Source organism: Lipotes vexillifer, unplaced genomic scaffold (assembly GCF_000442215.2).
Source record: "Lipotes vexillifer unplaced genomic scaffold, Lipotes_vexillifer_v1.1 scaffold919, whole genome shotgun sequence".
NCBI lineage: Eukaryota > Metazoa > Chordata > Mammalia > Artiodactyla > Lipotidae > Lipotes > Lipotes vexillifer.
Genome location: NW_006775731.1, coordinates 931400 through 954610, shown reverse-complemented (window position 1 = coordinate 954610; position 23211 = coordinate 931400). Strand labels below are relative to the sequence as shown.

Here is a 23211-nt window from a genome sequence, read left to right as displayed (position 1 = left end):
AAAACACACCAAGCTCTTTCCCACCTCAGGGTCTTTGCACATGCTGTTCCTGCTTCCTGATTCACTCTTCCCTCTGTTTTTCATGTCTATCTTTTCGTCATCCTAAGGTCTCAGTTTACCTGTAATCTCAGAGAGACTTCCCTTGACAATCAACCTAGACTACTCAGGCGTACTTTGGACATATTGCGGGTTTGGTTCCAGACCACTGCAAGAAAGGGTATATCACAATAAAGTGAGTGACATGAATTTTGGGTTTCCCAATGCATATAAAAATTATGTTTACACTACTCTGTATTGTCTTAAGTGTGCAATAGCACTATGTCTAAAAAATGTACATACTTTAAAGATATTTTATTGCTAAAAATGCTAACCATCATCTGACAATGCAGGGTTGCTACAAACCTTCAATTTGTTAAAAAAAAAAACAAACAAACACAAAACAGTATCTCCAAAGTTCAATCAAGTGAAGCACAATAATAAGCCTGTACTCTGTTATTCTCTATCACTATTCCTTCTTGCTTTCTCCATAGTACTTAGAATTTGTAATATTTATTGATGTATTTGCTTACTCATGTTTTATTCATAGGTTTATGTGTTTGTTCGCTTATGCTAAGCTTCACAAAGTCTGAGACCATGTCTGTTTTTTCAGTTCATCTCTCCGTGGCACTCAGCATACTGCCTGGCACACAGTAGTTTCTAAGTATTTGTTGGATGCTGGAGTGAGCTCATGACCAGACTAACTATCCTTTTCTTCTCTACAGAAAGCTCCTCCATGCCAGGTCTCCTGTGCTTGGCATTGATGTTTGTAACACAAACATATAAAGTCTTCCATAATCCTACAGCATTTTGTTCATATATTAATAAAGAAAAATAAACTTTCTGAGACAAAGTGAACACGGGGCTGAGAGAAAACGAGGGGTTAGGTTCTGTAGGATGGGGCTTTGAGGAAAGGAGCTGGTTACAGGGTTTTTAAAGCTGTGACCACAATTGGTCTCAAAGCTCAGATTCACTTCATTATGATGTAGCTTCAGCATTGTTGAGTGCAGAGGGTACAGTTGACCCTCCAGACCACAAGCAGTCATCAGGCTGTTTTCCAGCTGGTTTTGACTAGTTTCCCAAGAAGAGTTGCCCTGTAATTATGGCTCCCTCTTCTGAGGTCTTACAATTTCTCATACCCTCTGGACCCAGTTTCCTGCAGATCCTCATTTCCATTAAGCTCAAGATTTATCAGTATATTAGCACTTTCCATGTTGGATAATAATTCAGCTGTTTTCCAGCCTCTTCACCCCGATGTACCATGAACCAAGGCGGAGAGATTTGGTCTTCACCCTCTTTGCATCCTCTATAGTCTAGGTCAATGTCTGGAACACAGGAGATCCTGCAGTAAAGGTTTATGAATGAATGAATGCCAAGCCTCCCCTAGCCGAGACAAATAGTAGCCAGGAAAATTAGTCTCTGGGCTTTAGGTGTGTAGGTCAAGGGTTACCCAGAATTTTCTCTCTGATATCAGATAACTTCCATCCTCACATGGCAGTAACTCTGGGCAACCCTGGGAGCTGGGAGCACGTGGCAGTCAGAAGGAGCCAACGAGGGCATGATGTTGTCCGAGGGTGGGGGTGGGGCGGGTTGGAGAGGTGAGGATGGCAAGAGGAGATGGATTCAGGAATGTTTAAAAGGGGATGCTAGCAGGACCCTTTATTCTAGTGCCTGTGTAGTAAATTTAAGTCGTCTTCCAGACAGTGTGAACATCAGAAGAAGGGTCTTCCTTTCCATTAGATAAATTTAGGATTGCGAGAGGAGAACGTGACTAGCAAACTGTAAGAGCTGCCTCTACAAGAGAGGTTTAAATATATTATGCTCAACTGTCAGTACCAGTGCACTGAGTGTTCTAACACTTGTGGGGCTGCTGTAATTTGCCTCACATGGGTGAACACAGTATTCCCAGGGAATCAATTATTTTCACTTGCTTACCAAAGGAACAGAACAAATACTTTAATATTTTTCCTCCTCTTTGGCAAATAAATTACCTTTATATTGAGGATTTTGATTGAACATTGGCAGCAGCCATGGGAGCAGGTGATTAACATGCCAAACCAGTTCCCCTGAATTCTGGGTAGGAGGATTTCAAGGAACTTAAAGTTTCACATCTTCTCCTATTATAAATTATAAAGTTATGCATGATTTTTATGAACTTTTTGCACTGTGAATAAAGGATTATCTTTCTTCAAACAAAACTACCCTGAATTACATGGTTTTGCTATCTTTTCTTCCATCCATCCATCCATCCATCCATCTATCCATCCAACCAGCCAGCCAGCCAGCTAGCAGCCAACCATCCAACTACCCACCCACCCACCCATCTACCCATCCATCCACCTATCCATCCTGCAGATCCTCATCTCCATTAAGCCCAGGATTTTTCAGTATATATATATTTGTCAGTATGTGTTTCCATGTTTTGTTATAATTCACCTGTTTTCCCATCCTCTTTACCCCAGTATACCATGAACCAAGGCAGAGAGACTTGGTCTTCTTCCTCCACCATGCATCAGCATATGTGTCCATCCCCATCTCCCACATGACAGATTTGGGATGGTTTGTCTACTCATTAAAAGAATACGATTTCTGTATTTTCAAAATCTCTGTGTAGAAAATTGTTTTCTTTGCATTTGTATGCTCTCTACACTTTCTGCACACACTTTCTCATCTCCCACACCTTTCTCAATAAATGCCAACACTATTGCCCCTGTGATTACAGCAATAGTATTTTTTCCAGAGTCAACAATGACTGTCATGTCACTAAAGCCACACTTGGTGTCATGGTTGTCTTTTCTCACTCATTCTCTGTCTTTGGCTTCCACATTGTTACATCCTTCTGGTTTTCCCACCACTTTGGGGGCTCATAGCCCTTTCGTTATTTCATAGGTTCATATCCCTTACATTATTGGTTCCTTGCCCCTCAGTCCTACTTATCTGCATTTCTCAGTCATCTCTCTGATCTCATTCCCTCCTGTAAGAGTTTACTAGGGCTGCTGTAACAAAGTACCACAAACTTGGTGGCTTAACTAGCAGAAATGTATTGTCTCATAGTTCTGAAGGCTAGAAGTCTGAGATCAAGGTGTCAGCAGGGTTGCTTCCTTTCTGAGGCCTGTGAGAGGAAATCTATTCCATGCTTCTTGCGTAGCTCATGGTGATTTGTTGACAATCTTTGGCATTCTTTGGCTTGTAGAAGCATCACCCCAATATCTGCCTTCATCTTCACATGGTGTTTCACTCTGTGTGTGTGTGTGTTCAGATTTCCCTTTTTTATAAGGACACCAGTCATATGGAATTGGGCCCACCCTAATGGCCTGATTTTCATTTGATTACCTCTGTAAAGACCCCTTCTCTAAATAAGGTCACATTCTGACATACTGGGGCGTTAGGATGTCAACGTGGGAATCTGGCCGCTTGTGATGGGGGGTGGACACATTTTAATCCATAACCTCTGCTATGGTTTCAATGACTTGTCCACTGATGACTCTCAAATCTGTGAATCCATCCGAAACCTGTCTCCTGAACTCTAGACCTGTGTGTCCAACTGTCCCCTGTCCATCTCCCCTTGGGTGAGTTTCCTGTGCCTTAAACTCAGCATGTCTAAGACTGTATTCATCACCCACCCCTTGAACTAGGTCTTCCGCCTAGCTCAGTGAATAATGGCTTATCACTTCAACTGCCTGGACAGAAACTGTTACTTATCCTTGACTCTTCCTTCACCCTCATTTCTACAACCATATCCAATCATTTCCCAAGTTAAATCGATTCTCTCTGCAGTAGCTCTCAAATCTACCCCTTCTACTCACTGCTACCACCTCTTCAAGGTCACTACCCTCTCTCCTCCAGACCACTCCAACACCACTCTCTCTCTCTCTTTTTTTTTTAATTATATGTTTGGACACGTTGGGTCTTTGTTGCTACATGCGGGTGTTTTCTTTAGTTGCAGCGAGCAGGGGCCACTCTTCATTGCGGTGCGTGGGCTTCTCATTGTGGTGGCTTCTCTTGTTGTGGAGCATGGGCACTAGGAGTGCAGGCTTCAGTAGTTGCAGCACACACGGGCTCAATAGTTGTGGCATGTGAGCCCTAGAGCGCGTGGGCTCAGTAGCTGTGGCACATAGGCTTAGTTGCTCCACGGCATGTGCGATCTTCCCGGACCAGGGATAGAACCTGTGTCCCCTGCCTTGGCAGGCAGATTCTTAACCACTACGCCACCAGGGAAGTCCCTCTGGTGTTCTCTTAATAAGTCATTCTATCTCTGGTTTTACTCCCTCTTAATCCACTGCAGAGCATTCTTCTAAAAACCCAAATCTGATCATTCCATTTTCCTGCTTAAAGCCATTCTGTGGCAGTGTGGACAGTGTGGACACCATAACAATTGTGGAAATGACCTGATGTCGGTTGTTTAGCTGTCCCCGTGTCCCCTGAGGCAGAAACTTGCAGTTGTATTTAGATTGTGGCTTAAATCACAGCAGAGCTGCCTAAGCAGCTGCCTCTGCCAGTTCTTGACTTGTACTCCTCCCAAGTGACAAATGTATATACTAACTGCATTAACTGTACCCTGGCACGCTCATCTGCTCATTTATTTATTTCTGCTCATGAACAAGGCATAAGTATTTTGTGAACTGATGCATAGGCTTATGGTTTGAAAGCCAATTCCCAAATGAGAAGATACTTGCAGACCATTGGCAGTGGCAAGTCAATTGGCTCCCAGATTAAAAGTTGGCTTGCCCATCCATTTGGCATATAGCTTTCATTGTATAAATTACTGTGTACTTTGCTTTTCCTCTCCTACACCATAAGAAAAAGAGGGCAGGCATTGTGCCTTCTTATCTTCCTTACACTTAGCAAAGGGCTAGGTATATAGTAGACATCAATAACTTTAATAACAGAATTAGGCCAATAGCCTCAGGTCTTCTGAATTGGCTTTTGACAGTAATGAATTATGAGGCCACCTTATTAATATTTTGTCAAGTCTGTCAATCAAGAAACTCACCAGGACCATTTGGAAGGGAATGTATTCCAAGAGATTCTACCAGGGAAGAATTTGTAAGTAAGGGTTTCTACAGTCAGTAGGGAGTATTTTGCAAGATTTTCAGAGCAATAGTGACATTGCAAGAGGGTAGCACTTATGCTGCAAGGTACCTAGGGATCTTAGTACCTTTTTGTGCACCTCTATATGGGTAAATACCCTGGTACAAATTACAAGGAAATTAAGGCTTTGGGGGAAGAAGAGACAAAAGCTCAACTAGAAGAAAGTCAATGTGAAGCCTTAAAGAAAAGCAAACGGTGATTCAAAGCAAGCTCAACATACAAAAATCCAGAATTAGAAAACAAATTAGAATCAGTTACTTATTTTAGCAAGAAGTTATTATTTCAAGCATAAACACTCCCACTGCATCTAAAATATGATTTTAAAATACCATTACATTATTTGTATGTGTTTTAAGAATAGTATATTTGCTATTATAAAAAGTAAAATAGTAGTGTGGCCTTTTTTTAAATTGAAGTATAGTTGATTTACAATATTGGGTAAGTTGCAAGTGTACAGCATAGTGATTATTTTTTTTGCAGATTATATTCCGTTACAAGTTATTGAATATAATTCCCTTTGCTGTACAGTAAATCCTTGTTGCTTATCTATTTTATGTATAGTAGTTTGTTAATCCCATACTCCTAATTTGTCCCTCTACCCCTCTCTCTCCTCTTTATAACCATAAGTTTGTTTTCTATGTCTGTGAGCCTATTTCTGTTTTATATATAGATTCATTTGTATTATTTGTTAGATTCCACATATGAGTGATATCATATAGGGAGGGGTGGGATAGGGAGGGTGGGAGGGAGGGAGACAAAGAGGGAAGAGATATGGGAACATATGTATATGTATAACTGATTCACTCTGTTATAAAGCAGAAACTAACACACCATTGTAAAGCAATTATACCCCAATAAAGATGTTAAAAAAAAAAAAAAAAAGAGAGACAGAGATTCATTATTTACCTAGTTAGGAGAAATAGAGAAGGTTGCTTAATTGACATTTGTACATTTATCTGAATTCTCCTGAATACTATGGAAAGAGTTTCCATATTTTTGTCAGTACTAACTGTAAGCTTGAAGCCCATAATTACCTCAATAGACCTAGCATCATAGTTATTTGCATATTTGTATTAACTATACTTTTTGAGGAGAAGGAGGACATCTTGTTTACCTTTAAATCTCTAACACTGATGACTATAGAGCATCACTTAGAGAAAATTCACTTATTTAACAAATACTATGGAGTACCTGTTAAGTCCTGCATACTATGTAGGGCTTTTAGGAATGTAAAGGTGAGCAGAAACTGGCGTGTGGCTGCCTTCTTCAGACTAGTGGAGAAGACCAACAGTAATTAAATCATCACACAAACAGATGTAACATGAAAAATGAGGAGCACTGGATAGACGATTAGGTGACATCTCTTATACAAGCTATTTCCAAAGTGAAATTTCTACAACACAGAGATAGAATTAGAGCTTCTAATTCTAAGTGCCAGAATGTAGCCCATACTTTCAAAATGACTTTATTCAATACCTCAATACCTCACAGAGAATTTCCTTCAGATATAATTTTGAAGAAAAGAGTATACCATGGGGGACTTCATATCATACTTTAAAACTTGGAAAAACTGACCCTACCAGGCAAGAAGAAAGGTTAAAAGGTATCTCCTTGGTGATCTCACGAAGGTGAAATATTCACATAGGAACATAACACTCAAAGCCATTTTGTGAGGATATGAACATTGAGAATTAATATAGAAATAGTAACTCCAAACCAAATGCCAGAATGAGACAAAATTTATCAATTGAAAGCTTGTATTCATTCATTTAGCAAATATCTATTAAACATCTACTATATGCAGGAATGTCCCAGGCCCTGGAAATATAGCAGTGAAAGTCCCTATACACAAGAAGGGGATGGCATGTGGGTGGGGACATAGGATAAAAAAGCAAACAGACCACTTAGAGGCTTCTGAGTCTCTACAAAGGCAGCGTCCCACATTGGTAAAATAGTTGTTTGCCCATCAAAGCAACTTGGACTCTTTACCCAACCAACAGAGATCAGAGCAAGAAATATCTCCAATGTAATGAGGTACACGGTGTTCATTATATTGCTGGCATTAGTGCCACTCGATACTCTTCTATCCCTTTCTCGAGTGATTTTCAATCTTGTTTAGCACAGAGGACCTTATTTGCTACCTCATCATTCCAGAAAACCTAACATTCAGCAGCCAACCTAAAGAAAAGGGGGTGTTTTGTCCATCTGCAATTTTTATCTATCTCTGTAGTAGCTTAAGCCTCTAAGAAGCAGCCAGGGTTTCAAAGCTAAAGCTTACCCCTTGACCACAGAAGTAGGATAAAAATGTCTACAGCTAGTCTGCAGACATCCAGTCCTGCATCCCTCATCATACGATTTCAAATAAATCTCCAAAGAAACCCAGTTTTGTTTCCTCCAAAGCAGCTTGAATGCTTCCAAAATGTTAAGAGCTTCTCCAGGTGCAGTTGGTTTTTGGGTAAATTTTATTATCACCACTACTATGCTTAGATGTTTCAAACTGTAGAATAAAAAATAACCTCTTCTATGCTTTCAAACACTCAGAGAAAAAGAAAGAAAGAAAGAAAGAAAGAAAGAAAGAAAGAAAGGAAGTAAGGAAGGAAGGAAGGAAGGAAGGGAGGAAGGAAGAAAGAAAGAAAAAGAAAAGAAAAGAAAAGAAAAGAAAAGAAAAGAAAACACTCTAGCTAAATAGCTTCACAACAAATAGGTCATTTCAAGAAAAGACATCCAATTATATAGAATCTGATTACTGGTAATAACTTGGAAGTCTTAAGAAATTTAATGACTTCAGTGCAAAACAATTAAAGTGAACTATTGAGGATAAAATCACCCCCTAGATTCAACATAACTACAGATGCAAAAAGAGTGAGAAGGCTTACTGCTTCATTGTCCCTTCTGTTCCCAGTCCCCAATGCCAAGCACATCAGATAACCTAAATATTTAGGTATTGTTAAAATTAGAATTCATAGGAGAAGTCTGTTTTTCAGTGGCAGGATTATTATACTTGATTTTACAATTTTGAATCTTGAACTTTCCAAAGACATAGAACGGATAATATAAATACACAAGAAAAAATTTCCATTGTATGTATGTATGTATGTATGTATGTGTGTGTGTGTTTCATTTATGTAAGTCAAACATGAGAATTAGGCCTTCAACTAACAGACACTAACTTCAAGGTCATTTGGGGAATGTAATCTTTTTATCAATAAATCCTCTCCCTTAAGGTTTTCTGGACAAGTGTGTATTCTACATTATAATAAAACAACTCTAGTTATATATATATATATATTTCCTTCATCTAGCAACAGCTTGCATTTACAGTCAATTTGGAAAATTCTTAAAAGGGGTCCCAACCTCTACCTTGAGCACTGCATTAAAACTCTCAGAGGAAACTTGCTAGTTCTCAGCAATGCAACTGTATTGGAAGGAGCTCTAAGCAGGAGCAATGGAGATTGTTTTACACGTGGATGGTGTTAATTCATATCATGTAAAGAAAAGGTAAACTGTATACTTTGTTGCCTTGTCTGTAAAGCATACACATTGCTCCATATGCTCCGAGAGTGGTAAACCACCTCCTAGCAAAATCTTCATGGGGTATTGTATGATTAATGATATTGTTGGTGAGGTTTACCAAACCTTAGTTTGGTAAGGTTAAGCAAAGTCTCCATATGAATTTTTTAAAGGACAATGAGACGAAAATGCATCTTATCGGTAGGCAAATGAATCTCTGTTGTATGATAAAAGCAGTTTCTTTTAGCGGTTAGAGATTTAGCTAGCAAAACCACTTGTAAGATGAACACATTTTCCAAGCCCTGAAAGAATTTCTTTTTTTCTAAGAAAAATGAGAGAGCATTATGCTTTAAAAAAGAAATCATCACTCACAGGTTCCTTTCCCATCTTCTTTTGTAGCCGTGTTTGCCACTGGACAGCTTGCATGACAATGGCTTCCCACCTTCTTTCAAGATTTACAATGATCAACTGCATGGGCTGGTGGTCCGCGTTCAGATTGCAGGTCTCCCGGTCATCCAGAAGATGTTGGCATAATCGCAGGATGGAGGCCACTCCACGACGTCGCTGCTTTATTTCACAACAGAGGGACTGCAACAGAAAGAGGGACCGATCCATTAGTGTTTCTAGGGCAGATTTCCCTAAAACATAAAACACCCTCTTCCACCATAATTTTAAATTGTAGTGATATGCTCAGCTGCGAACAATAGGACAAGAAAGACTGTGGAGTTGCCTTTGTGTTAGAGATCTACAGATACCCAACTGATGCCAATGAATTCAGCTGTATCTCATTCCTCTTCCCTTTTTTTGTAAAAACTGATTTCTACATCTAAAATGTTGGGTCCCACCTTGATATCTAGGTGATTAACTTAATGAAATAAAGCATTTATGCCAAACAGGTTGACATGCTTTGATTCAAGCTCATAGGAAATACAAAAGACAGAAAAGTCCTCCAAAAGGAAATGGAGTATTTCCAAATTTACTCCTAGATTCTTTGGAGCCAAAAGTTTACTTTTCTGGGCTGGAAATAAGTTAAATGAGATTGCAAAAAATTTGATATATAACAGCTATTGTTTGAAAAAAATGATAAGCAACATTTCTCTTCCGAAACTTGATTAACAAAGCAATAATGTTCTGAAAGCAGAAATTAGGATACTGGATTATTAATGCATTATTTGTTAGTTGCGTGTTTCTTTTAATAGACATTCACACTATTTAAGAAGGATATGCATGCATCAAAGTAAGATTTTGCCCCCAGAAGCATCTGTATTGCTGCAGTGACCCTAAACTGAACGATTCAAGCAAAATAGTGGGTACACATGTCTAAAAGTATTATATCTCTTCTTTGTCTACGGACAGTGTGTAAGTGATACTCTAATTCAAAGCCTTTGGGAGAAAAGATGATTATATCCACAAACATCACTGAATTACTAATCTCCTTCTACTGCCACAATTGGACTGTTCTAACAGTTAACAGATTGCCTATTAATCAACAAGGATAAACAAGACAATGCAATTTCATTTAGTGCTAGAGTTTTAATGCCTAAAAGTATTTGTGCTTAAAATGTTAATCTAGATAAGTCTTCATTAGAAGAAGTCTTAAAATGATTAAGTGCAGTTCATTGAAATGTGCAGAGTGGTAGTAGACCAGCAGGTGGACGTCTCATGCAGATGTTCCACTTATTGATATAATACATGCTATAGCCATTTAAACAACCCTAACTCAGTAATAGCTGGAATTCTATTATTTCTGTAATGAGAGAACCCCGTACCTTTAATATTTTTGAATTTTAAATAAGGTGAATGACAAATTCCCATACCTCTATTTACAGCAAAATATGACTAGGAATTTTAATATTCAGTTTATACCAGTACAGCATTTTTTGTTATGTTTCTTGAACTTACCCTTATTTATTTTCCTAGGGATCATTACTATTTTCCTATATAACTCCTGATAGAACCACCAGGTCTGACAAATTTCTTTACTGATGCTATTCATTAGTTCAATGCTGAATGAAGAGAAACCCCTACACATTCAAAGATAAAACTTGAGGGTCTACCAAAGCAATAGGCATTGTTTCCATTACCTCTCCCAACCCTGCTAACTGACCCTCCCCACATGCATTCTCTCTCTCTCCTTCTATTTCTCTCTCTCTCTCTCTCTCTCTCACACACACACACACACACACACACACACACACACACACACACACACACACACACACACACACACTCCCTTCAATAATTTGCTCTCTTGCTCTAGAACAACTGTTGAGCAAGTCAAACCTATCAAGCCCACTTAATATCTGTCATTTTTTGGCCCAATATTAAACACTTCAAGATAATAATATAGCCAACTGGGATTGATTCAGATGAGTTCTATGAATATACATGTCGAAGATTTTGTTTTTTTGTCTGTGTTTTGTCATTAAATTGTTAAAAATAAAGGGCTAGAAAAATCAAGAGATGTTTCCATGCCACAAAACTGGATCTTGCAAAACTCCATTTTAAGTTGACTAAAATAATGACTTCATTTCTCCAGCCAACAAAAAGTCCCTATGTTTCTTAGCTAAATGAGAGTTTGCCATGGATGACACTAAAGGTATGTGTGGACTTAGCATAGCCACATTAGGTGATATTCACAAAGCAGCCCAAATGGGCTTCATTCACCTCACAGGCATTTTCAAAGTTCTGAAACAGGACATGTGAGGTTGCTAGGGGAAATTTTCATAAAGGTGATTGGCCATAACTTTTTATTAGTATCTAGAATGTATCCAGTATTTAAGTATCCAGATGATCCCCACCCCACATCTTAATGACATTCTATGGGTTTTAAAACTGTGTTAGCTGTTTTTAAAAACTGTTGACACTGTTAACACTCAATATCTGATTTTCAGATCTCCACAATTCTTCAGTTTAAAAAGTTTTAAATATTCAAAGAACTTAGTGTACATTCTAGATTAATTTATTCTATATGCACACTTTGGAAATAACACTACTTTTAAAAGGAGAGGAACATTGAGAATTTTACATGGCCAACATACTTTTCCGTACTTTTTTACATCTAAGTGATATAATTGATAAGATAACATTCTTTTACATAAATGTGTTTCCATGACAACCATTAAAATGTACATGCTTATTTATAATCACAAACACATACTAAATAAAATCAGTGCATTTGCTGGTAATGTTTCTTAGAATCAGTAGAGCTCACATTATTTCCATGATACACTATGCGTAGAGAAATGTTAAATATAACTACATAGGAACAAAATGATTATTATAACTATTTTTGGCTTACATTTTCAGAGAACAGAACAGAAACCCAAGCTAAGCAATCTAAGTAAGGCACAGAAATAAGACAGACTCATCCCTGCCTTCCAGACCTCCTCAAATGTGTATTGCACCTTGCATCTGCCAGGCACTGTTTCAGGCATGGAAGCTTCAAAAAGGAGCAAGTTACTGCTCCCTCTCTCAAGGAGCTGAGAGTCTATTGGAGGTGGACTATACAGTACCAAGAATAATACAGAGAGGTAGGTGCTAACAGAAGTTTGTGCAGGTTGCTATCGGAGGAGTCGTGAAATCTTCAGGGAAACAATGTGAGCCAGATGGTCCAAGTTGGGTGGCTGTGGTTATAAGGACAGAAGGTCCAGTAGCAAGTAGCCTGGGACCCTGGGAGTACCCAGTGTGTTGGAGAAAAGAGAGAGTAAAGCAGATGGAAAAGGAAGTAAGGAACTGAAAAGTTTATAAGGTTTTTCATTTTTGCCAGTTTTGAAGCATTGTCCTTGATATCCAATGAGATCACGTTGGTTCCCAAGCACAGTCATATTGCCTTCCCAGAAAAGTAGAAAGAAAAGAAGTGAGAAAGAAAATGTAAAAAGAAAGAAGGAGAACTAATTATCAGTATATCTAAGAGAAAGATATTCCAAATGCTTTTGTATTTAGTTATGTATTTAATTATCATTATTTTTGTATTTAGTTATGTATTTAGTATCATTATTATTTGGTAATCTTTAGGAACTTTTTCCTACAAAGCTACCTCTGTTAGTATGGACGTCATTGTCTTAGTATCACTTCAGAATCCAATTGTTGAAATGTAGTTCAGTGTTCTACATTTAAGTCTCTAATGACCTATTTAATTTGGTTATTTTACACTTCTACTCAACTTCCTCATGTTACTCAAAAAGCATATTTGCTATAAAAGGTGAGAAGTATATAAAAGTGAAAATCAAAATTTCTAATTTGTTTTTTCCTTTACAAATCTCCAACCCGTTAAACATATCTTTTGGGACATGTTATAAGAGAGCTGCCAACAGACGGAAGATTTTTGCTTTATACTTATAAATGATCAATCTGATTTTCAATTCACCAGTGGTGATACTGGTGTTTTGGGTTTATGTAGGGCTTGTCTCCTCTCCTGACTTGCTTTATGAACTTCTCTGACTGTTGAAACCACTCATATTATGGAGCCAAATGTGATGTAACATCATTCCTGCCACTGGCTTCAGTTTAACACCACTGAACGTAAGGCTTCCAATATTGGTAATTTATTCTTCATTATACATTAAATTTATATATTTATGCACACACATTGCATGAATGATTATATTTACTTGTACAGTTGACCCTTAAACAATGCCGGGGTTAGGGGTACCAACCCCCAGCACAATCAAAAATCTGATTATAATTTATGTCCAGCCCAGGGTTCCTCTGTATCCAGGGTTCCACATCTGCAAATTCAACCAACCCACTCATCATAGAGTACAGTAGTATTTACTGTTGAAAACAAATCCGAGTATAAGTGGACCTGTACAGTTCAAACACATGTTGTTCAAGGGTCAAATGTACACTCATATTCTTGACATTAAATAATACTGTCATCTCCTATTACAAAAGGATATAAAGAAGCCTACAATTAAAGAACTACAATTAGACCAAGAACCAAAATGCACAATAAATAAAATGTAAGAACTAAATAGAGAAAAAAGACATGAGGAGGAAAATGAAATTCAAAAAATACCAAAACCAAGTATATGGTAAATGCAGAGAGAAAACAATTAAATCTAGCTGAGAAACTCCAAAGAAATTTGTCTCCATATCTCTTACATAATTTTATTTGGCAGTTAATGTAACATCATTAAGTAGGTCAATAGAAACAAAGTGGTGGGACTTTAGGTAATGCGTCAAATTAAAAAATTATGAAGCAATTCCATTTATAAAGTCAAACATGACTTTACCTTCTAGATGAATCAATTGTTTAAACACTGTCTATTGAATATGCCTTCCATGTGGCAAGCACAACAAAGAAACTTCAATCTGTATATGTATATGATATGTACCTGCCTTCAATGTAGTTGGCGTGAGGAAATATACAGAGGGAAAAGAGAGAAGTGAAAAGATAGGCACATTCTTCTACTTTAAATAGGATCATATAAAAGCAGACAGCTCCATCTCTTTGTTGCAAGGGTTTTCTACACTTTTTCATGTGCTTTTCTTCTTTTTTGCATTTTCTGTATTTTACCATTCTAATTACATGAGGTGAGCAATTGTCTTCTCTTAGTCTGCTACCTGTGACCAAATTTTCTAGAGCAAAATTTCTCAGTGTGTTCCCAGGGCCAAGCAGTATTAGCATCATCTGGAAACTTGTTAGAAACAAGAATTCCCTGGTGCCACTCCATATCTTGTGAATCAGCAACTCTGGGTTGGGCCCCAACGAGGCATGGTTTAACCAGCCCTACAGGTGATTACAATGCATGTTAAAGTTTGAGAACATTGCTCTACAGAAAACAGAGGAACTTAGTTTTTCAGATAAGAAAATTAATCTAGTTGAGTAGTTTTTTACAAGTATAAAAATAGAAGGTGTAAGTTCTGATTCTGGAGTCACACTTGTAGCCAAGAGCCTAAAGACCATACCCATTAGTGATCAATTATTTTTTTAATTAATTTTTATTGGAATACAGTTGCTTTACAATGTTATGTTAGTTTCTACTGTACAGCAAAATGAATCAGCTATACATATACATATATCCCCTCTTTTTTGGATTTCCTTCCCATTTAGGTCACCACAGTGCATTAAGTAGAGTTCCCTGTGCTATACAGTATGTTCTCATTAGTTATCTATTTTATACATAGTATCAATAGTGTATATGTGTCAATCCCAATCTCCCAATTCCTCCCACCCCCAATTATTTTTTAATTGTTATTGAATGGCTAAAAAAATTAATGAATCAATGAATAGATCTTTTCAGCCAGTGATAACTTTATATTATTAGTATTTGCTTGATGATCTCCAGAATTTTAATACAATTAAGAATGCTGAGCTCATGCAGCTCAATATCAAAAAAAACCAAACAACCCAATCAAAAAATGGGCAGAAGACCTAAATAGACATTTCTCCAAAGAAGACATACAGATGGCCGAGAAGCACATGAAAAGCTGCTCAACATCACTAATTATTAGAGAAATGCAAATCAAAACTACAATGAGGTATCACCTCACACCAGTTAGAATGGGCATCATCAGAAAATCTACAAACAACAAATGCTGGAGAGGGCGTGGAGAAAAGGGAACCCTCTTGCACTGTTGGTGGGAATGTAAATTGATACAGCCACTATGGAGAACAGTATGGAAATTCCTTAAAAAACTAAAAATAGAACTACCATATGACCCAGCAATCCCACTACTGGGCATATACCCTGAGAAAACCATAATTCAAAACGACGCATGCTCCCCAATGTTCACTGAAGCACTATTTACAATAGCCAGGTCATGGAAGCAACCTAAATGCCCATTGACTGATGAATGGATAAAGAAGATGTGGTACATATATACAATGGAATATTACTCAGCCATAAAAAGGAATGAAATTGGGTCATTTGTAAAGACGTGGATGGATCTAGAGACTGTCATACAGAGTGAAGTAAGTCAGCAAGAGAAAAACAAATATCGTATAATAATGCATATGTGTGGAACCTAGAAAAATGGTACAGATGAACCGACTGGCAGGGCAGAAATAGAGACACAGATGTAGAGAACAAACGTATGGACACCAAGGGGGGAAAGTGGAGGGGGGGGTTGGTGGGATGAACTGGGAGATTGGGATTGACATATATACCCTGATATGTATAAAATAGATAATAAGAACCTGCTGTATATAAAAATAAAATTAACTTTTAAAAAAAGAATGCTGATTGTTTGAGTACTGTATTTGGGGATTTTACTCCTTTTGGCTATTTTTATCAAGTAAGTCATTTACTAATTAATGACTAACATATTTGGCATTGTGCTAAATTAAATAGAAGCTTTGCTCTCATAGAGTTTACATAGCAATCAAACGTTGATGACTGTTTGGAAGGTACAAGGCATCAGGTAATGCTACTGCCTACAGGCATGGTCTGAGAAGAATGTATAGCAGGTGGGAAAAATGAGAGGCTATACTGGTACCTCTATGATTCTCCAGAAGATGCTTTTGACTGGTTGGTTCAGAATCATAATTTGGGGGCAAGGTTGGCAAAGATCACATGAATGATATTTCTTATAGCAGTAAACATTTATTGGGTATCAATTATGTGCCAAACACCATAATTCTCATTACAGGAATGGCATTGGTGGATAAGAGGCATATAATATGATGTGGTACCTGATCTTAAGGGCTTGTAATCTGGCTGTGAAGAGAAGCCTCTGGCTACTCAAAATGAGAGCTATCAATGCAAGGCAAAGGTTTTTGATGAGACCTAACCCATCAGGTTGTGGTAGGTTTTTTTTTTTTTGCGGTACGCGGGCCTCTCTCACTGCTGTGGCCTCTCCCATGGCGGAGCACAGGCTCCGGACGCGCAGGCCCAGTGGCCATGGCTCACGGGCCCCTCCGCTCCGCGGCATGTGGGATCTTCCCGGACCGGGGCACGAACCCGTGTCCCCTGCATCGGCAGGCGGACTCTCAACCACTGCGCCACCAGGGAAGCCCTGTAGGTTTTAAATGAGGTAAGTGAGGTGAATGTGCCATGTGAATAGTGAGGCTGTGACCCAAAAGTAATGTGCAATTGATATACATGCTAAATTATGGGCATTGACTTTGGAGATGAGAAAGATCATTAACAGCTGGAGTAGATAAAGATCCATAGGACTAGAACTAGGCCATGAAAGTTGCTGAAGTTCGAAAAAGTGGAGGGGAAGAAGGACAGGCATTACAGCTGTGGGGGATTCACATAAGAAAAGGTCAAGAAACCACAGATGTTTTTTTTTTTTGGCCGCGCCACTCGGCTTGCGGGATCAAACTCGTGCCCTCAGCAGTGAAAGTGCACGGTCCTAACCACTGGACCACCAGGGAATGCCCAAGAAACCATAACTTTTGCAACATTTTAAAAAGCATGGAATTTCAAGTGGAATGTGATGTTAATAATAATCTAAATGTACTTGAGTGCCTCCTATATTCCAGGCACTGTTCTCACTGGTAGGGGTATAACGGTGGGCAACAAGATTTCTGCTCTCATGGAACTTATATGCAAATTTGTCTGTGTGTTGGGGGGTGGCAGTGGTGTGAGGCTGGAAATAAAACATAAATAAATATACCAGAAAACATCAATATATGTTGGTGAGGAGATAGAGAAACTGGAACCCTCATCTGTTGCTGGTGGGATTTCAAAATGATGTACTCACTTCGGAAAACAGTACATTTCCTCAAAAAGTTAAACAGAATTACCATATGGTCTAGGAGTTTCTCTCCTAGGTATATACCCAAAAGAACTGAAAACATATGACCACACAAAAACCTGTAGACAATTTCATAACCACATGATTCATGATAGCCAAAAGGTGCAAATGACCCAAACATCCATTAATAGATAAATAGATTAAAAAAAACAGTATATCCATACAATGGGATATTTTTTGGCAATAAAAGGGAATGAAGTACTGATACATACCACAGCATGGATGAAAACATTATGCTAAGTGAAATAAGCTGGACACAAAAGGCCACATGTTGTATGAGTTCATTTATATGAAATGGCCAGAATAGGCAAGTGCATAGAAACAGAAAGTATATTAGTAGGTGCCAGGGGTTGCAGTCGGGGGATACAGGGAGTGACTGCTGAGAGGTAAACGGTTTCTTTTCAGGGTAGTAAAAACATTTTGAAATTAGATGTTATGGTAGGACTTCCCTGGTGGCGCAGTGCTTGAGGGTCCGCCTGCCGATGCAGGGGACGCGGGTTCGTGCCCCGTTTCGGGAGGATCCCACGTGCCGCGGAGCGGCTGGGCCCGTGAGCCATGGCCGCTGAGCCTGCGCGTCCGGAGCCTGTGCTCCGCAAATGGGAGAGGCCACGACAGTGAGAGGCCCGCATAACGCAAGGAAAAAAAAAAAAAAAAAAAAAAAAAAATTAGATGTTATGGTATATGAATTATATCTCAATAAAGTTGTTATTTTTAAAAATCTCTCAGTTAAGGGCAGGTATATATTGTCAACCACAAAACTGATGATATAATCAGATAATTTTCCATTCCTTTAGAGTGTGTTATGACAACAGACTCGATATTACCAATACCATCCAGTCAGTCACCATGGCTCTGCAACCATGGATCAATACACTGATTAATACACTTACAAATGCAAATGTAGAACTTTTATTTATTCTTTTAAAGTAATGGCTATAAAATTTCCTGGGATACAGTTACAACTACAGACCTATAAATCTCAGTCAACAGATAAAACATTCTGCTATATGATAAAAAAATACAGTTCCTTTTTTAATATAGCTGTCCTAACTTCTAGAGATGTCATAAAACATAACAGAAAAGTATATATATAAAGAGCATGCCTGGAAAAGGAGTTGAAGAAAATGTGGGAGTTGAAGAATGTTAGTTAAGTGTAATTATTGCAGTGATGAGTTTCATATATATTTAGATACATCTTATGAAATTGTAATCTATTGTGTTGTTAGTATCTGTACAAGGATGAGAGACCTGACATGTCAGATAGACTTCATATACTTTACCAAAGATGATTCTGAGTTGACTATATGTATCTGAACCAAAACAAAATAAAAATAATACTATGTTTGCTTCAGATAAGCAAGATTTACTTGAATGCAAAATAATAACCAACAATCATTGAGCCATAAATTGCTAGAGCTCTTTTCTTAGTAGTATTTTCTTAGTTATTTTTCACTAATCTCCTACACTAATGACAAGTGTTTTTTGTGTATTTCTGTGTGCTATGCATTTTTTAGGTACTTTATATGTATGGACTCATTTAATCCTCACAACAGCACTCTGAGACATACATTGCTGTCATCTACCTATTTTACAAATGAGATAATGGAGACACAGAGAGGTTAAGTAACAGCAAATAAGGAGCAAAGGATTTTAACCCATGCCACCTGAATGCAGAGCCAGTTCATGAAAACACTATGCTACACTGCCTTTCATAAGACAGCTGAAGAAGCTTGGAAAATTTCGACATTTTCAGACCATCTCTGCCCCTGAGTTCTAACCAGAAGTGGCCACAGCCATAAAGTTACTATTGATCAGAGAGCCAACAACTTCTTGCATATACCTGTCAGGGGTCTATCTTATACCCATTCCTAAGTCTGCAAATATGATAAGAATTTATAACCTATGCAATTCTTAAGCCCAGGGTAGTTAATGATAGCAGAGGTGGAAAAAATGCTAATTAATTAATTGAACAAATATTTATTAAACACCTTTATAATGGGCACTGTTCTCAGTGTTTGAGATACATCAGTGAACAAAACAGACAAAACTTTCTGCCCTCAAGGACCTCATATTCTAGCAGACAGTGGGAGATAATCTCTTTTCTGAGAAAGATGTAAATCATATAAATAATAAAGAAGAGATTTAACAAAAGTAAGAAACATTAGGCAAATGATTATCAAAGTTTCCAGCAAGGGGTCAGCAGATTTGGTCCTGACACCTCCATTCTTGAGCCAATTATGTGCTTAACTATACCTAGTGTATAGTGTATGTTACAAATAAGAAAAAATAAAAATAAATTAAAAAAAAAATAAACTGACCTAGCAAGACTAACAGTTTTGATAGGAAGAGAAAAAAAAGGAAACAGGGAAAAGAAATTGGAAGTATTAAAGCAAGATACCCTTTTTCTAAATATGCACACCCATATCTATATTATCCTGAAAACCCCACTGAAAAGAATGGTGAGCAACCTGTTGTGTATTGACCTGTGCGAGCCATCTTGTTCTGGTAGAGGAGATGGTGGCCATCACAGATAAGGAATGTGCTGAGCAGGCAGCTTTGGCTCTTTTGGCAAACATGAATTTAACAGACATGATGTCAGAAATAAATCTAGTCAAAAAAAGGAAAAAGAAAAAAAGAAATAAATCTAGCTCCAAAGCAAAATGGAAGTGAATATCAGAAAAATGATTCTATTAAAAATGAACTTTAGGGCTTCCCTGATGGTGCAGTGGTTGAGAGTCCGCCTGCCGATGTAGGGGACACGGGTTCATGCCCCGGTCTGGGAGGATCCCACATGCCGCGGAGCGGCTGGGCCCGTGAGCCATGGCCGCCGTACCGCAAAAAAAAAAAAAAAAAAAAAAAAAACTTTAGGGAATTCCCTGGTGGTCCAGTGGTTAGGACTCCATGTGTCCACTGCTGAGGGTGCGGTTCAATCTCCGGTCGGGGAACTAAGACCCCACAAGCCACGTGGCATGGCCAATAAATAAATAAATAAAATAAAAATAAAACTTAAAAAAATATGGAAAAAAAAAGGAAAAAGAATTTCCAACCTGGAATTGTAAAGGAGTAATTCAAAAGAGCCCCAAAAATTAAAACACCTCAATTGAGGTTTGAATGACGACTTGCATATTTTAAAGAAAATATGGACAAAAGACATCTTCATATTTTACCTGATTCCAAACTTAAAAGATGTCAGCCAATATAGGAACTCAGCTCAGTTGCAAACTCTGGGACTTAATCTATATTGGAGCTAAATATTCTATAAGCATGCAGCGAAGTGCAAAAAATAGCAATTGAAAAATGACATGATTAAATGGCACGACATGCAATCATTTGCTCTCAATTATATCAATGTATCTTCTTCATTTCTAGGAGTCAGGCAGAAATATTGTTTTTTAAATGCCTCTATCAAATTGGTCACCAATAATAAAATAGATGAGAGTCCTAATAAGCTCATTTACATACCATACATCATACAGTACAAAACTATTCTCTCCAAACAGTTTTGCTCATAGATTTGTCTCCTGGTTGTCATGAGTCTTTGCTACATTAGCAGATTTTAAAAGCATAATACTGCCTTCAGGACCATTTGTAGAAAAACATTTATGAAACTTTTCTAGTTAACCCTTGGCAGGATCCTTATTGCTAATTATGGAAGAGGTACTGATATAATATCTTGGCTGTCACATTGTATTATGGTGACGGTAGAAGCAGAATCTAGGTCTGACATTTTGGAAATACCATCTAACTGCAAGTCAGAAACAGAGAATGACAGTTCTAAGTAGATTATAACTTCTTGCAAAATAACAAACTGGTTTATTTAACGTAAAAGCTGGATTTTAAAAATAGCAGTAAAGGCCCCTGAATTGATTCACCAAGCACATCTCTATCAGCTCCTTGAACAAGGTCTGGGATGTGTGCCAGAATACTTTTTAAATTGTACATGACAGTGTAAGTCTAGATTCTAACACTAAATGATTTATTTTAACCATTTAAAATCAAAATAGTTTCAGCGAACACTTTCATTTTGAAGAAAAATCATCTACCCTCTGTTCACCTAGGCAGCAGATAAGTGAGGTGTCATCTTTACCTCCAGTTCTAATTAGCCTGACCTTTGACCTAGAAAAAGATCTTGTTCTTGCAATCTAGTATCCTCACCAATCAAGTTGAATCATTAAGGGCCACCAGGACTATTAATACTACAAATTCTTGGACACCCTTCAATGAATGATGTCCTCAAGGGAAAAACTAAACATTCTTTTAATACACTCATATTTATGTTTTAATTCTTTTGTACCTTCATCTGTTCAAAAAACATTAATTATATTTGGAAAGGAGTATTTCTATACCTCTTAGCTACTTTTTAGCTGTAGACCGAAATTAATAACCATTCTAAAAATGAAGACCCTCACTGTGTTATTCCATGAAAGCTGCTGTTAGCCCTTTAATTTCTTTGTGACTTACCCTACACTAGGTTAAGTACTTTTAAACATGTTTGTTTTTAAGAATCAAGCTCAGTGGTCGTGTGCTTAGTTCATATTCACATGTAATTAGTAATATGTTATATACTTCCTTTTCTAAATTAAAAACACTATTAAAATTCCAGACATACAAAACAATATGAAGATTACATTACTCTAAAGAAAACTGTAATAGCTTACAGATTGCTTGTATCATTACTAAAATGCTGGTATCTATTACAGAGTCTCCCTGGAATAAAGAATGCACTTTAAAAACATGTCCATTATTGTTAAGATGCTAAACTAGTCTGCAATTACAGAAAGGTAACTTTTAGCAATAAGGGGGAAAGGGTGCTGGGTATAAATGCAACTTAACCATTATACTATACCTTTTCTTAAAATCCCACAATCACTCTTTTCATAAGCAGATGAGGCATTAATTGCCATTTATTTTTACAGTATATTTTGAAATCTTTTTACAATACCCACTGTGCTTTTTAACTCTTACTGATTCCACTCAAAGTAATTCTGGAGGGGACTTCCCTGGTGGTCCAGTGGTTAAGAATCACCTTCCAGTGCAGGAGACGCAGGTTCAATCCCTGTCTGGGAAACTAAGATCCCACATGCCACCACGGGGCAGCTAAGCCCGTGCATGGCAACTACTGAGCCCACATGCCACAACTAGAGAGAGAAGCCTGCGTGCCACAACGAAGACCACCGCACGCCACAATGAAAGATCCCACATGCCGCAGCTAAAACCCAATGCAGCCAAAACTAAAATAAATATTTAAAAAATATTTTTTAAAAACAAGTAATTCTGGAGAACGGACGAAGGTGATTTTCTTCTCTGGATTATTTGTGGATCCCAACTCATCTGTGAGTTCAGATGAAAGAAGAACCATCATAAAGACCACACCTGGAGGATGAAATAGCATTAAGAAGGAAAGCAAGAGAACACGGGAGCAAGGACGACACAAAAGGAATTCCCAGGGATGATGTGGAACACAGAGGAGAGGACAGATTATTGGACTAATTTGTTTCATGAATCACTCAACTCTGCTGCGTGGTGTTTTCTAACTCTCTCATCCATACACAGTTGACTATTCTTCACCTGCCTCCTCCATCAGACCGTATTTTTCCAGACTTATCTCTGGCTAACTTACTTGTTATTTCCTATGAAGCCACTCCTGGAACTCATCACAAAGCTCAGAGTGTTACTTGAAGTATAACAGCTAGGAATTGGTATTTTAGGGAAGTATTACTGTTATTCAAGAATCCTACAGATGGGAAGTAAATGAATTCAAGAACTCTAGGGACACAGCAAGAATGCAGGAAGAAAGTTAGGCTGTGGGGAATAACACCACTAAAAAGGAGGAAAATGATACTAAGGACAAAAAGTCAATATTAG

General features: G+C 37.9%; 1 protein-coding gene across 1 annotated transcript in view; it reads right to left on the bottom strand.

Annotated features, from left to right (window-relative positions):
* Positions 1-23211, bottom strand: part of AKAP6 (A-kinase anchoring protein 6) — a 382763-nt gene that overhangs the window by 46159 nt on the left and 313393 nt on the right. Inside the window, exon 11 of the mRNA XM_007450167.1 lies at positions 9010-9225. Within this exon, the coding sequence (XP_007450229.1) occupies positions 9010-9225 (216 nt within the window). The remainder of the gene's footprint in view (positions 1-9009; positions 9226-23211) is intronic.